The 16,078-nt window shown below is 47.0% G+C and overlaps 1 protein-coding gene across 1 annotated transcript; it reads right to left on the bottom strand.

Annotated features, from left to right (window-relative positions):
* Window positions 1-5,048: 5,048 nt before the first annotated feature.
* Window positions 5,049-6,421, bottom strand: LOC100194171 (uncharacterized). The gene has a single exon (NM_001139221.1). It carries the CDS (start codon window positions 5,858-5,860, stop codon window positions 5,552-5,554), a length of 309 nt encoding a protein of 102 aa, NP_001132693.1. The 5' UTR covers window positions 5,861-6,421; the 3' UTR covers window positions 5,049-5,551.
* Between the last annotated feature and the right edge of the window lie 9,657 nt (window positions 6,422-16,078).

Raw genomic sequence — 16,078 nt, 5'->3', positions numbered from 1 at the left:
TGACCAATGCGCCAGCCTTTTTCATGAATCTGATGAACAATGTATTCATGGACTATCTCGATAAGTTTGTGGTGGTATTCATTGATGACATTCTGATTTATTCTCAAAGCGAAGAAGAGCACACAGATCATTTGAAGATGGTATTGCAGAGATTGCGAGAGCACCAGTTGTATGCAAAGTTTAGCAAGTGTGAGTTCTGGATCAGTGAAGTCCTGTTCTTGGGTCACATAATCAACAAAGAAGGATTGGCTGTGGATCCGAAGAAAGTGGCAGACATTCTAAACTGGAAAGCGCCAACAGATACTCGAGGAATCAAGAGTTTCATTGGAATGGCCGGATATTATCGGCGATTCATTGAAGGGTTTTCAAAGAATGCGAAACCAATGACAGCGTTGCTAGGCAACAAGGTTGAGTTCAAGTGGACCCAAAAATGTCAAGAGGCCTTCGAAGCGCTGAAAGAGAAGTTGACAACAGCGCCTGTCCTAGTCTTGCCTGATGTGCACAAGCCCTTCTCGGTGTATTGTGATGCTTGTTACACAGGTTTGGGATGTGTGTTGATGCAAGAGGGAAGAGTTGTGGCTTACTCGTCCTGACAGTTGAAGGTTCATGAGAAGAATTACCCAATCCATGATCTAGAGTTGGCAGCAGTGGTTCACGCACTAAAGACATGGAGGCACTACCTGTATGGACAGAAATGTGATGTTTACACAGACCACAAGAGTCTGAAGTACATATTCACTCAGTCAGAGTTGAATATGAGGCAGCGAAGATGGTTAGAGTTGATCAAAGACTATGGGTTGGAGATTCACTACCATCCAGGCAAAGCGAACGTAGTGGCAAATGCTTTGAGCAGGAAGAGTCAGATCAATCTGATGGTCGCTCGTCCGATGCCTTATGAGTTGGCCAAGGAGTTCGACAGGTTGAGTCTTGGATTTCTGAACAATTCGCGAGGAGTCACAGTTGAGTTGGAACCTACCTTGGAGCGAGAAATCAAAGAAGCGCAGAAGAATGATGAGAAGATCAGTGAGATCCGGCGACTGATTCTAGATGGCAGAGGCAAAGACTTTCGAGAAGATGCAGAAGGTGTGATATGGTTCAAAGACCGCTTGTGTGTTCCCAATGTCCAGTCTATTCGGGAGTTGATCCTCAAGGAAGCTCATGAGACAGCCTATTCGATTCACCCTGGTAGTGAAAAGATGTATCAGGATCTGAAGAAGAAATTCTGGTGGTACAGAATAAAGAGGGAAATCGTAGAGCATGTGTCTATGTGTGATAGTTGTCGAAGAATTAAGGCAGAGCACCAGAGACCAGCTGGATTGTTGCAACCGTTGCAAATTCCTCAGTGGAAATGGGATGAAATCGGTATGGATTTCATAGTCGGATTGCCTCGCACTCGAGTCGGCTACGATTCCATTTGGGTAGTAATGGACCGCTTGACCAAGTCAGCCCACTTCGTACCTGTCAAGGCCAACTACAGCAGTGCAGTATTGGCAGAATTGTATATGTCTCGGATCGTTTGTCTTCATGGTGTGCCAAAGAAGATAGTGTCAGACAGAGGAACGCAGTTCACCTCTCATTTCTGGCAGCAGTTGCATGAATCCTTGGGCACACATCTGAATTTCAGTTCAGCTTATCATCCGCAGACAGATGGCCAGACCGAAAGAACCAATCAAATCCTTGAAGACATATTGAGAGCCTGTGCGTTGCAAGATCAGTCCGGATGGGACAAGAGATTGCCTTATGCAGAGTTTTCCTATAACAACAGTTACCAGGCCAGTTTGAAGATGTCACCATTTCAGGCGCTCTATGGAAGGAGTTGTAGAACTCCATTGCAATGGGATCAGCCTGGAGAAAAGCAGGTGTTTGGGCCAGACATTTTGCTTGAAGCCGAAGAGAACATCAGGACGGTTCGAGAGAATCTGAAGATAGCGCAATCGAGGCAGCGAAGCTATGCAGACACAAGAAGAAGAGAGCTGAGTTTCGAAGTCGGAGACTTTGTCTATCTGAAAGTGTCACCGATCAGAGGAGTCAGAAGGTTCGGAGTCAAAGGCAAGCTAGCACCCCGCTACATTGGTCCGTACCAAATTCTCTCAAGGCGTGGAGAAGTGGCCTATCAGCTCAGTCTGCCAGAGAATTTGTCTGTCGTGCATGATGTCTTTCATGTGTCTCAGTTGAAGAAGTGCTTGCGTGTGCCAGAAGAGCAGATGCCAGTGGAAGGTCTTGAAGTCTAGGAGGACTTGACCTATGTTGAGAAGGCAATGCAAATCCTTGAGGTTGCAGACAGAGTCACCCGAAGGAAGACCATCAGAATGTGCAAAGTTAGATGGAATCACCATTCAGAGGAAGAAGCAACCTGGGAGCGTGAAGATGATCTGTTGGCTAAATACCCAGAGCTCTTTGCTAGCCAACCCTGAATCTCGAGGGCGAGATTCTTTTAAGGGGGATAGGTTTGTAACGCCTTGAATTTGGGGGTAGATTTTTTTCTTCTTTTCCCTCACCAAATTCAGGCGTTACCCTTTCCTTTTCCCTTTTCTCCTCGCTAAAACTTGATATTTTCCAAAGCATAGCGGGATTCGGCTGGAGGTCCCATGTAAAGCAAAACCCTAAAATATTTTATTTTGTGTGATGCACCATGCCGAACCATGCATACTTTTTGATTGTTTAGAAATGTGAATGCATTCATCTAGAGGAAAATAGATTTTAGAAAAAGAAAACCTTTTCCTTCTCCTCTCCCCCCTCCTTCCCCATTTTCGGCCCAGCCACCACCCCTTCCCCTTCCCGCCGTGGGACGCCTGGCGACCCAGCCGCGTGCCCCCCTCCCCCTTTAGGCCCAGCCGGCCCAACCGTCCCCCTCCCCTTTTCTTTTTCCAAAAATCCCCTCCCCGCGGGCCCCGCCCGTCACCCTCTCTCTCTCTCCCTCACCCTAACACTAGCCGCCGCCGCCTCTCCACTGCCCTAGCGCCGCCGCTGCCTCCCCGGCTGTGGCAGAACCTCCCAAGTTATTGGGCCCACATGCACCTGTCCTTATCTCAAAGACCTCAGACGGCTATGCATGTGCACCAGATAACTTAACAGGATCTGTCCGAGTGTCCCAGGGACCCCGGATAAACCACTCACAACCAGGATCGCAAGATTAAGTAAACACAAATCACACACCAACATTTTGCAGCGGAAATCTTATTACCAAATTTTACAAGTTACAACAAATTTACATTATATTTATCGGAGTGGTTACAAAAGTGGTTCAAAGTGATAAACTTTGAAATGTTATAAATTATTTGTAAGTTTGAAATATATGCTAGCTCAAGTGACCATCCTCAATAAGAAGTATAGAAGAGTTACTTAGACTTATAAGAAGGCCGAGCCCACCGGCACTTAACACCATCAACAACAGCAGAAAGTTAAAACCTGAAAAACAACAGGGAATAAAACCCTGAGTATGGAATTACTCAGCAAGACTTACCCGACTAAAGAAAAGACTCTCAAGGGTATGCTGGCTAGAGGGATTCAAGGTATGGCTTATCAAGAATCAAAGACTCTTTTGCAGGAAAGCTTACTAGAAGTGGGTCCTTAAGCCAAAATTTTACATCACAAGTTAAGTACTTTTCCTGAATCTAGATTTGCCTAATCTAGAGCATTCACTTGTCCTACACTAGCTATCTTTTAAAATCCAACCTTTGTTTTGCTTGTTATCTACGATGAGGGTCGAAGATCTAGTCTTCATATCCGAGAAGTTCGGCGATCCGAATCGATTAATACCCAGCTAGGGATCTCCAACCACACGACATATGCTTCTCTTAACTCTTTTGCACATGTCTACCACTCCCACGGATCCTCCACCACATGAACAGGTCCGCACCACCCGAGAGCACACCACCCCTTTTAGGCGGTCCTTTGCCAGGAGGGTACGTGCCACTCTCGCCATCTCTCCACTCCCAGTGCGCGATTGTCTTTTCATGTATGGAATAGCCGGGTTCAAGCTTACCCATGACGAGGTATGTGGCCAGATAAAGGGTCCTAGATCAGCAGGCCAACAATCGGTACGGTCCTTAATCGACACAGACGAAGACACTACACCGAGACTCCTTTCTCGTGCAAGTCACCCGCCCGGTCTCAGCTTTATAATTTAAACCCAAAGTTTGGTACCTGGCAGAGGTACATCTTTTCCGATGTTGAATCCATCATGGCCATGATGGATTCACCATCAAGTTTTATTTTCAAAAACATCCCACCCACTTTTGCCACATCATCTTTTATAAAAACAAAACATTTTGTTTTTCTTAAGCAAGGCTAAGCATCAAAAATCTTTTTGTAAAACAGGGATTTCAAGGAAGATAATCAAATCCAAGGAAGGTAATGCAGGAATTGTTTTAGCAATCAACTCCTATCACCTAATGCATCACGCAAGTGAAAAAGATTTTTAAAACACAAGGAGGTGGCAAATGCACCGGGGCTTGCCTGAGTAACACTAGGTTAGTGTTGTTAGACGACGTCCACTTGACGAGCATCCTTTGGCTTGGCACTCATTCAGATTATCCATCTTCCGATTCGTCCATCAGCACCATCCTGCGGAGTAGCCCGCGCTTGGGATCGACTTGGGTCGTCTTCCGCATCACGCGATTATTTAGCGTACCTGAATGGAATGCATTATGCACATGAATGCATATCGACAGGAATACCACAAGCCTAAACAGTGCTACGCGATAGCGAATTAAATACCTAGCGGCGAGGCGTTGAATAATTTCATACGAAGGCACTAATTATCGATGTACGACTAAGCGCAATAATTACGCTTCTCTAGCCTATTCAAAGGTATTTTATATACCACAAAACAATAGTATATATATTTATTCACGCTCTACTTTCTTTTATGATTTATTAACAGAATCATATTACTACATATATTTTTACCAAGCATATTTTAAACAACATATCATCACACCAATCACTGGATAAGAAAACCGTCGATCATCTCCTACTTCAACGTTATCGATCACAAACCTAGACGATACTAACTACTAGCGCAGGACATCGACTTCAGCCTACGTGCATTGAACACCATTAGCATTGATAGAGCTATCGACAAAAGCATAAAATCCTGAATTTAACCTACGCGTCACCAAAATACTATATTCTACAAAATAGAACTAGTTCGAATATATTCAGCCACTAAACCCCTCGAAGCACACCTCGCCTCATGGGTATTTCTAATTTTAACTTCCTATGCAAACTAAGCGTCTTATTTCACTATCATAAAATCCATAGTAAAAATAGTGATTTGGCTCACCGTTATCAACTTGATTCAGTGTTGGCGGGAACGACGATAGTCTTCGATTGAAGTCTTCGATCGAGCAGCTGACGAGTATAGCACGAAGCTTCACTTTCTCTTCCATCCATAATTCTTGGAATCTTTTCATATTAAGTATAACTCCGCATAAACAGTGATGATTCTTGTTCTGGCCTTTCGTCGACCACTTGAACATCGACCAAAGGCTTGCTTCTCTACATTTTCTTGGGATTCTTTTGTCGGCGTGAACATACGTCAGAGATGTCACGTGGGGACTGGCATTAAGACGAGACGACGAAACGATCGAGTGCGGTAAGGAGCTGGAGAACGACGACGGGCCAAGCAGAGGAGTTCGTGCGCGGCCAACAGATAGCTTGCGCGCAGAGACTTCACAGCGCGGTGGAGCTGAGCGCCGGCAAGCATCCCAGGCGCGCGACGAGCTGAGGGGGCGAGCTGCGCGCGTACAGAGGACAGGGAAGGCGCGGGCCGGGCTCGGCCATCGGCGCGGCAATCCGAAGCTTCGGCCAGCAGGACGCCGAGCAGAAGTTCAACGCGCGCAGGGAGATGCTCCATGTCGAGGAGACTCAGCCGGCAGAGGAAAACGGAGCGCCGGCCATGGGAAAGGGAGGACAACAGGGCGCGACGCTGGGAGATCCGGCCGGGCTGGGAGAGCGACGACCGTAAATAACAGAGGCACGGCGTTGGGGCAGGGGCAAGCGACGGCTGGGCAGAGGGTGAGCGGGAGCTCGAGACGAGCTCGGCAGGGAGGAAAACGCGTCAGGGGGCTGCGCGCAGAGGAGCAGGGCGAGATCTGAGCTGGGCGCCATGGGAGACCAGGGAGAAGCTCGGCGCGCAGAGCTCCACGGCGAGCTCGCGCGGCAACAGAGCTGGAGCAGGGAGATGGGTAGGAGCGACTGGCGCTGGAGAGGGCGAGCAGGGCACGACGTAGAGGAATCCGGCTGGGTGCCGGTAGGAGAGAACAGAGCGCGCGCGCAGGAACCGAATAGGGACGCAGGGGGAGGAAGAAGGCAAGGGCGCGCGCGGCATGGGAGCTCCGCCGGCGAGCGCAGGGAGAACGACGCGCCACTAGGGAGGTCGCAGCTAGCAGGGAGAGCGAGCGACGCTTGGAGATAGGAACTGCTGAGCGTTGGGGAGGCTGGAGGAGCGCCGCGTGAGAAGATAAACCACCGGAAGGAATATCTGAGCAGGGCGGCGGGAGGATAGCGTCGAGGAGATTTTTCTTCCTGAGCGGATGAGAACGGCAGAAAGCAGAGCGCGCGCGCTGACCGGCGGTTGACGGCTGGTGCAGCACGCCGCGAACTGGGAGAGGAGCCGTGTGGGAGATGTGCGTGTGAAGTGATTTTTCCACAGTCATACATGTTCACGACTCAGGATAAGTCACAGAGGAACACGACATGTGGAGGATGCGGTGAAGGAGATCAAGCCTCCAGTTGAAGAGCGGCGTAAGGATCAGACTAAGGCCGTGGCTTAATAATGTGAGATATTTTCTTCTCTCGTGATGAATATGTGCATAGAATAAACTATATACTAAACATTAATTCCTATCGGATCAGATCGACTATCTATGGTAGAGTATAATTGCATCGTTTAGACTGTTTTCTAAAAACTCTATAATGATTTTTATACTAAGATATGTTGCCACTAAAGTTTAGTCAATCTTACAATAAAACCATGTTTACAGGACTACATTATTTAAAAAAACATTTCGTAACAATCCAACTCCCAAATCCTTGATATTGATTTGGCATATTAAAAACATTGAAGGAAGCAGGAGGCGGATGTACGAAGGGGATAAGGAAACGACGGTGAGAAAAATCCCAGAGAGCACGACGGTTCTGGATAGGAGAAAGGATAAGGCGGTGGAGGGTAAAAATCAAGAGAAGATATTTTCTTTTCCATAATCTTTAACAAAGGAATACCCATCCGAACTCTAAGATTAGGATTTGAGCGTCAGACTCAAGCGATATCGGCTACGACATTATAGACGGTGTTTGGTTAATTTGAAATCCGAGAAATTTTTATCGGTTATCTAAACACATTTGATTTTTGCTATCTTACGGAGTGTGCTGAAGAATAACTTGAATTATAACCTCGCGCATGATTTTTCTCAGACAACACGCGATACAAATTATTTTGCCCCCAACATTTAGTTGTCGAGTTCAAATTAATTTGTCCAGGATAAATCTCATCCGAGTGGGTCGGGTTTCCGAAGTCGTATTCGCGCGAGCGATGAATTTTAAATAATCACCGGACGCACCGATTTTCGGAACGACTATCTTCCGAACATCACGAAAATTTAGGAAGAGCCTAGATATTTTGAAAACAAAAGCGATATCACACGCGCGACAAACGAAACAGATGCAATATTAAAATCGCGATAGGCGAAGATGTTTAAAATTTAGCATCTGTTTTATCCACTGATCACGTGCTTAAATTCGTACTCGTTGTTGAGCGGAATATAAACACCAGGGGTGTTACAACCCTCCCCCCTTAAAAGAATCTCGTCCCGAGATTCGGAACGAAAGACTTTTAAGAGTAGAGAAGTATGTAACCCTGTCCAAATCAGCGATAGCAAAGGCAGTTCCAAGCAAAGGCGAGTGTCTCAGAATATGGTTTCTCTAGTGGACATATCATGTATCGCCTTAGGCTAATTTAGAGATGTCCATTAGTAGAGACAATGTCTGCCAGAAGAACATTTAAGGTTCCATGAATGAGTTTGCTTTTTCTGATAACACTGTACTATCTGAGTCTGTTGGGCGAGCCGCAAATACGCGATTTTACACAAACAAAATCAGTTGCAGCCTCATGGGTAAAACACACAGAAAGAGGTTTATCAACAAGGGGTCACAGTGAGTTTGTAGCACACGAGACGGATGTGGATGTCGAATATTGTCGCGGTTAACATGTGGTTAACCCGAGAATTCAAGTCCACAAAAGATGATATAGATTCGAGAAAATCACCAGCGGAGGGATCTGCAGATGCGGACTTTGCAACCAGTCCGTTTTATCCAGCGCTAATCATGGTCGACTTGATTACACATGCTGGAAAAGCATACATGAGGCAATCGAGGCATGACTAGAGCAATCATTAGGTGGTTATTGGTTGACTTGATCTCTATTCTAGAAAGTACTTCCTTAAGATGGGTTGAACCAAAATGAGTTCAGGCAAATCGATAAAACGATCTCTAAACTCAATCTTCGTTCACAATGCAGTTACAAGTTAGTAAAACCAACTTGTTGAACTACTTTTGACATTGAGCAAGTCCTCTCAGTACCATCGGTAAGCCAACGGTCGAGAGCTCACATTTGCAAGCAAAAGGTCATGCATTTGGGTAGAAATCCATTTGGTCAGGTTGTTCATCTGTTTCTTCATGCGAGATGAATTACCCACTTAGTTAGGAAATACATGGATTAAATAGGAGAGCGAATGAATAAACTCCTGTATCTCAACAGCAGGGAAAATCCAATCTCCATTTTGAGAGCTAATCAGTTGTCTCTCGACACTAAAAAGCTCCAAGGCTTCACCTTTACACAAAGGACGTAAAGGGAACTTGCATGAGTAGTCAATACCAAGATCAAAAGAAATAAGACCACACATGAAAGTGGTATGCCCTTTTGATCCACCGGAGATGACAGATGTTGCTTGACCACTTCACAAACAACATAGAAATTGTTTCAAGGAGGAGGTCTACGAAATATAACATATTGATATAATCTCATAATGGATTATGACTACTAATTGTGATACTAGCGTGTGCCGAGTAGCGCAACCATGTGTGCACACATAGAAGGCCCTCGGTTTCGTCACGACACCACTGGTTTTAGTCATAACACCATTATCAGACATAACCAATAAGAAATCTCACGCGACACAAATGAATTGGGTAAGGGTAACAATGTACAAAGAGATACTCCACCTGTAAGGATGGTTACAAGCAGAGAGCCAAATAGATCATGGTCCAATGAAATGAACAGGGCATGGCCATAACCTAAATTTGTATGAGTTTGGTCATGGAGGGATAATGGTAATTTTAAATTTGGGTCTTGGTTCACTAAATAAGAACATAGCCTAATTTTTGGTTTAGGCAAACAAGTCACTAACCTTCTATCGACACATCAAGCACAAGAGCAAGCACATAAAGCACCCTAAGAGGTCACCTAAAGAATGGAGGACACCTATTTCATCGAAGTTCATAATTCAGCATTACACCATATTATCTACAATCAATGGTTACTGGAATAAAGATGAGAGAAGCATTTTGGGTGTATAGGTGACAAACATAATGCAACAATCAGGATGCATCCTCGTCTTATCCGTCCTCACTGAGTTTTTGCCAACATAATGTGGCAATAGCGTTCTATATCGGTGGCATATGTACGATTCTCACGGTATTTTGCTAGTCGTCAACTACACATACGTTTTCGAGGTTAGTGTACCTGCAGAAAAATCCATCACAGCCCAATTCCCAATGATGCAGTTCACACATGACAGTTTATCACAGTTTATACTCCATATATTGCTATATGGAGGCCAGCTCATCATTAAGCGCCGAGCCACGCATAGGCGTCGTTGCCACACTTTAACCATAGGGCAACCCATTATGGTAACTCACCTTCTTACCTGAGCGTAGGTGCATCGTTACAAGTACATTACACTTCTCAGTATTCCCATGTCTGTATACCCATACACATCCATGGGGTACTGAATTCCCAAAAAAATAAATACTCCACAGCGCAGCCTTCATATATACATATGTAGAACATGTATATAATCAAGCGCTACAATTAAGCACTTCCCTAGACCGACGGTTGTTCGGTCATGCTCTCACATCTCACCTTACCTTGAGCGTCGATCCATTCAAAACTGAATGGCCTCAAAAATAACAATACACATGTATGCAATACCCCCGGTTATGGTTTTCAACTAAGCCACCTAATAGTCCTTAGTTTAGGGCTTAACAGAGGATGTCGCTAGCATTATAGTTTTTCAAAACTATTTTTCAAAGCCAAACAATGTGTTTAGTTGAAAAATAGGTTTTCTAAAACCAAAACTTTTGTTTTGAAAATACGTATGTGATTGTAGATACTTAATCCTGCTCCGATACCAGTTGTGGCAGAACCTCCCAAGTTATTGGGCCCACATGCACCTGTCCTTGTCTCAAAGACCTCAGACGGCTATGCATGTGCACCAGATAACTTAACAGGATCTGTCCGAGTGTCCCAGGGACCCCGGATAAACCACTCACAACCAGGATCGCAAGATTAAGTAAACACAAATCACACACCAACATTTTGCAGCGGAAATCTTATTACCAAATTTTACAAGTTACAACAAATTTACATTATATTTATCGGAGTGGTTACAAAAGTGGTTCAAAGTGATAAACTTTGAAATGTTATAAATTATTTGTAAGTTTGAAATATATGCTAGCTCAAGTGACCATCCTCAATAAGAAGTATAGAAGAGTTACTTAGACTTATAAGAAGGCCGAGCCCACCGGCACTTAACACCATCAACAACAGCAGAAAGTTAAAACCTGAAAAACAACAGGGAAAAAAACCCTGAGTATGGAATTACTCAGCAAGACTTACCCGACTAAAGAAAAGACTCTCAAGGGTATGCTGGCTAGAGGAATTCAAGGTATGGCTTATCAAGAATCAAAGACTCTTTTGCAGAAAAGCTTACTAGAAGTGGGTCCTTAAGCCAAAATTTTACATCACAAGTTAAGTACTTTTCCTGAATCTAAATTTGCCTAATCTAGAGCATTCACTTGTCCTACACTAGCTATCTTTTAAAATCCAACCTTTGTTTTGCTTGTTATCTACGATGAGGGTCGAAGATCTAGTCTTCATATCCGAGAAGTTCGGCGATCCGAATCGATTAATACCCAGCTGGGGATCTCCAACCACACGACATATGCTTCTCTTAACTCTTTTGCACATGTCTACCATTCCCACGGATCCTCCACCACATGAACAGGTCCGCGCCACCCGAGAGCACACCACCCCTTTTAGGCGGTCCTTTGCCAGGAGGGTACGTGCCACTCTCGCCATCTCTCCACTCCCAGTGCGCGATTGTCTTTTCATGTATAGAATAGCCGGGTTCAAGCTTACCCATGACGAGGTATGTGGCCAGATAAAGGGTCCTAGATCAGCAGGCCAACAATCGGTACGGTCCTTAATCGACACAGACGAAGACACTACACCGAGACTCCTTTCTCGTGCAAGTCACCCGCCCGGTCTCAGCTTTATAATTTAAACCCAAAGTTTGGTACCTGGCAGAGGTACATCTTTTCCGATGTTGAATCCATCATGGCCATGATGGATTCACCATCAAGTTTTATTTTCAAAAACATCCCACCCACTTTTGCTACATCATCTTTTATAAAAACAAAACATTTTGTTTTTCTTAAGCAAGGCTAAGCATCAAAAATCTTTTTGTAAAACAGGGATTTCAAGGAAGGTAATCAAATCCAAGGAAGGTAATGCAGGAATTGTTTTAGCAATCAACTCCTATCACCTAATGCATCACGCAAGTGAAAAAGATTTTTAAAACACAAGGAGGTGGCAAATGCACCGGGGCTTGCCTGAGTAACACTAAGTTAGTGTTGTTAGACGACGTCCACTTGACGAGCATCCTTTGGCTTGGCACTCATTCAGATTATCCATCTTCCGATTCGTCCATCAGCACCATCCTGCGGAGTAGCCCGCGCTTGGGGTCGACTTGGGTCGTCTTCCGCATCACGCGATTATTTAGCGTACCTGAATGGAATGCATTATGCACATGAATGCATATCGACAGGAATACCACAAGCCTAAACAGTGCTACGCGATAGCGAATTAAATACCTAGCGGCGATGCGTTGAATAATTTCATACGAAGGCACTTATTATCGATGTACGACTAAGCGCAATAATTACGCTTCTCTAGCCTATTTAAAGGTATTTTATATACCACAAAACAATAGTATATATATTTATTCACGCTCTACTTTCTTTTATGATTTATTAACAGAATCATATTACTACATATATTTTTACCAAGCATATTTTAAACAACATATCATCACACCAATCACTGGATAAGAAAACCGTCGATCATCTCCTACTTCAACGTTATCGATCACAAACCTAGACGATACTAACTACTAGCGCAAGACATCGACTTCAGCCTACGTGCATTGAACACCATTAGCATTGATAGAGCTATCGACAAAAGCATAAAATCCTGAATTTAACCTACGCGTCACCAAAATACTATATTCTACAAAATAGAACTAGTTCGAATATATTCAGCCACTAAACCCCTCGAAGCACACCTCGCCTCATGGGTATTTCTAATTTTAACTTCCTATGCAAACTAAGCGTCTTATTTCACTATCATAAAATCCATAGTAAAAATAGTGATTTGGCTCACCGTTATCAACTTGATTCAGTGTTGGCGGGAACGACGATAGTCTTCGATTGAAGTCTTCGATCGAGCAGCTGACGAGTATAGCACGAAGCTTCACTTTCTCTTCCATCCACAATTCTTGGAATCTTTTCATATTAAGTATAACTCCGCATAAACGGTGATGATTCTTGTTCTGGCCTTTCGCCGACCACTTGAACATCGACCAAAGGCTTGCTTCTCTACATTTTCTTGGGATTCTTTTGTCGGCATGAACATACGTCAGAGATGTCACGTAGGGACTGACATTAAGACGAGACGACGAAACAATCGAGTGCGGTAAGGAGCTGAAGAACGACGACGGGCCAAGCAGAGGAGTTCGCGCGCGGCCAACAGATAGCTTGCGCGCAGAGACTTCACAGCGCGGTGGAGCTGAGCACCGGCAAGCATCCCAGGCGCGCGACGAGCTGAGGGGGCGAGCTGCGCGCGTACAGAGGACAGGGAAGGCGCGGGCCGGGCTCGGCCATCGGCGCGGCAATCCGAAGCTTCGGCCAGCAGGACGCCGAGCAGAAGTTCAACGCGCGCAGGGAGATGCTCCATGTCGAGGAGACTCAGCCGGCAGAGGAAAACGGAGCGCCGGCCATGGGAAAGGGAGGACAACAGGGCGCGACGCTGGGAGATCCGGCCGGGCTGGGAGAGCGACGACCGTAAATAACAGAGGCACGGCGTTGGGGCAGGGGCAAGCGACGGCTGGGCAGAGGGTGAGCGGGAGCTCGAGACGAGCTCGGCAGGGAGGAAAACGTGTCAGGGGGCTGCGCGCAGAGGAGCAGGGCGAGATCTGAGCTGGGCGCCATGGGAGACCGGGGAGAAGCTCGGCGCGCAGAGCTCCACGGCGAGCTCGCGCGGCAACAGAGCTGGAGCAGGGAGATGGGTAGGAGCGACCGGCGCTGGAGAGGGCGAGCAGGGCACGACGTAGAGGAATCCGGCTGGGTGCCGGTAGGAGAGAACAGAGCGCGCGCGCAGGAACCGAATAGGGACGCAGGGGGAGGAAGAAGGCAAGGGCGCGCGCGGCATGGGAGCTCCGCCGGCGAGCGCAGGGAGAACGACGCGCCACTAGGGAGGTCGCAGCTAGCAGGGAGAGCGAGCGACGCTTGGAGATAGGAACTGCTGAGCGTTGGAGAGGCTGGAGGAGCGCCGCGTGAGAAGATAAACCGCCGGAAGGAATATCTGAGCAGGGCGGCGGGAGGATAGCGTCGAGGAGATTTTTCTTCCTGAGCGGATGAGAACGGCAGAAAGCAGAGCGCGCGCGCTGACCGGCGGTTGACGGCTGGTGCAGCACGCCGCGAACTGGGAGAGGAGCCGTGTGGGAGATGTGCGTGTGAAGTGATTTTTCCACAGTCATACATGTTCACGACTCAGGATAAGTCACAGAGGAACACGACATGTGGAGGATGCGGTGAAGGAGATCAAGCCTCCAGTTGAAGAGCGGCGTAAGGATTAGACTAAGGCCGTGGCTTAATAATGTGAGATATTTTCTTCTCTCGTGATGAATATGTGCATAGAATAAACTATATACTAAACATTAATTCCTATCGGATCAGATCGACTATCTATGGTAGAGTATAATTGCATCGTTTAGACTGTTTTCTAAAAACTCTATAATGATTTTTAGACTAAGATATGTTGCCACTAAAGTTTAGTCAATCTTACAATAAAACCTTGTTTACAGGACTACATTATTTAAAAAAACATTTCGTAACAATCCAACTCCCAAATCCTTAATATTGATTTGGCATATTAAAAACATTGAAGGAAGCAGGAGGCGGATGTACGAAGGGGATAAGGAAACGACGGTGAGAAAAATCCCAGAGAGCACGACGGTTCTGGATAGGAGAAAGGATAAGGCGGTGGAGGGTAAAAATCAAGAGAAGATATTTTCTTTTCCATAATTTTTAACAAAGGAATACCCATCCGAACTCTAAGATTAGGATTTGAGCGTCAGACTCAAGCGATATCGGCTACGACATTATAGACGGTGTTTGGTTAATTTGAAATCCGAGAAATTTTTATCGGTTATCTAAACACATTTGATTTTTGCTATCTTACGGAGTGTGCTGAAAAATAACTTGAATTATAATCTCGCGCATGATTTTTCTCAGACTACACGCGATACAAATTATTTTGCCCCCAACATTTAGTTGTCGAGTTCAAATTAATTTGTCCAGGATAAGTCTCATCCGAGTGGGTCGGGTTTCCGAAGTCGTATTCGCGCGAGCGATGAATTTTAAATAATCACAGGACGCACCGATTTTCGGAACGACTATCTTCCGAACATCACGAAAATTTAGGAAGAGCCCAGATATTTTGAAAACAAAAGCGATATCACACGCGCGACAAACGAAACAGATGCAATATTAAAATCGCGATAGGCGAAGATGTTTAAAATTTAGCATCCGTTTTATCCACTGATTACGTGCTTAAATTCGTACTCGTTGTTGAGCGGAATATAAACACCAGGGGTGTTACATCGGCGTCGCCGCCGCGCCGTCCTCCCCTCCCTTCTCCTTCCCTCCCGCCGGCGTCCCCCGCCCCCGCACCATGGGCGCGCCCGCCTCGGCCCCGGCGAGCTCGGCCTCAGCCCCGGCCCCGGCCGCCCCGGCCTCGCCCGCACCCGGCCGGCTCTGCGCCCGGCCGCCCCGCGCTCGGCCGCCCTCCCCGCGCCGCCCTCGGCCGTCCCCGGCCCGCGCCGCCCTCGCTCGGCCGCTCCCGGCGAGCTCGGCCCCGGCCCCGACCCCGGCCGCCCTCGGCCCCCCCGGCGAGCCCGCCCCCGCCCCCGACGAACCCGCCCTCGTGCCCGGCCCAGCCGCCGCCCTCCGGCGACCCGCCCGCCCTCGCACCCGGCTCGGCCGCGCCCGCCTCGGCCCCGTGCCCCCCCCCCCCGCCCGTGCGCCGTGCTCGCTCGCCCGCCCCGGCGTGCCTTGCTCGCGTCGTGACGGCCCCGGCATGGCCTCGAGCTCGGCCCAGCGTGCCTTTAGCGCGCGGCTTTGAGCTCGGCTAGCGCACGGCCCCGACGTGCGCACGACTAGTTCGTGGCGTGTGCGTGCGGCCTCGCGCGCGTGCTCGCGTAGTGCGCGTGCCTTGGCACAACCCGTCGTGCCCCGTCTACCCCCCCCCCCCCCCCCCCCCCCCGTGTCCTATGCGCGCTAATCACATGTTTATATTAATAAGATAGGAGTCTCAATTTGGAAGTTGGTTACATTAGTTAATTTGTATAGCTAATTGTCTAACTCATTCAACGTTAATCTACTAAAAGTGGTCACGTTTACATTAGTGCATGTAGCTAATTATTTTGTTAGAACCAATTGGAATTAGAGCACGTAA

The sequence above is a fragment of the Zea mays genome, chromosome 7 (genome assembly GCF_902167145.1).
Source record: "Zea mays cultivar B73 chromosome 7, Zm-B73-REFERENCE-NAM-5.0, whole genome shotgun sequence".
NCBI lineage: Eukaryota > Viridiplantae > Streptophyta > Magnoliopsida > Poales > Poaceae > Zea > Zea mays.
This window is presented reverse-complemented; position numbering and strand designations above follow the sequence as displayed.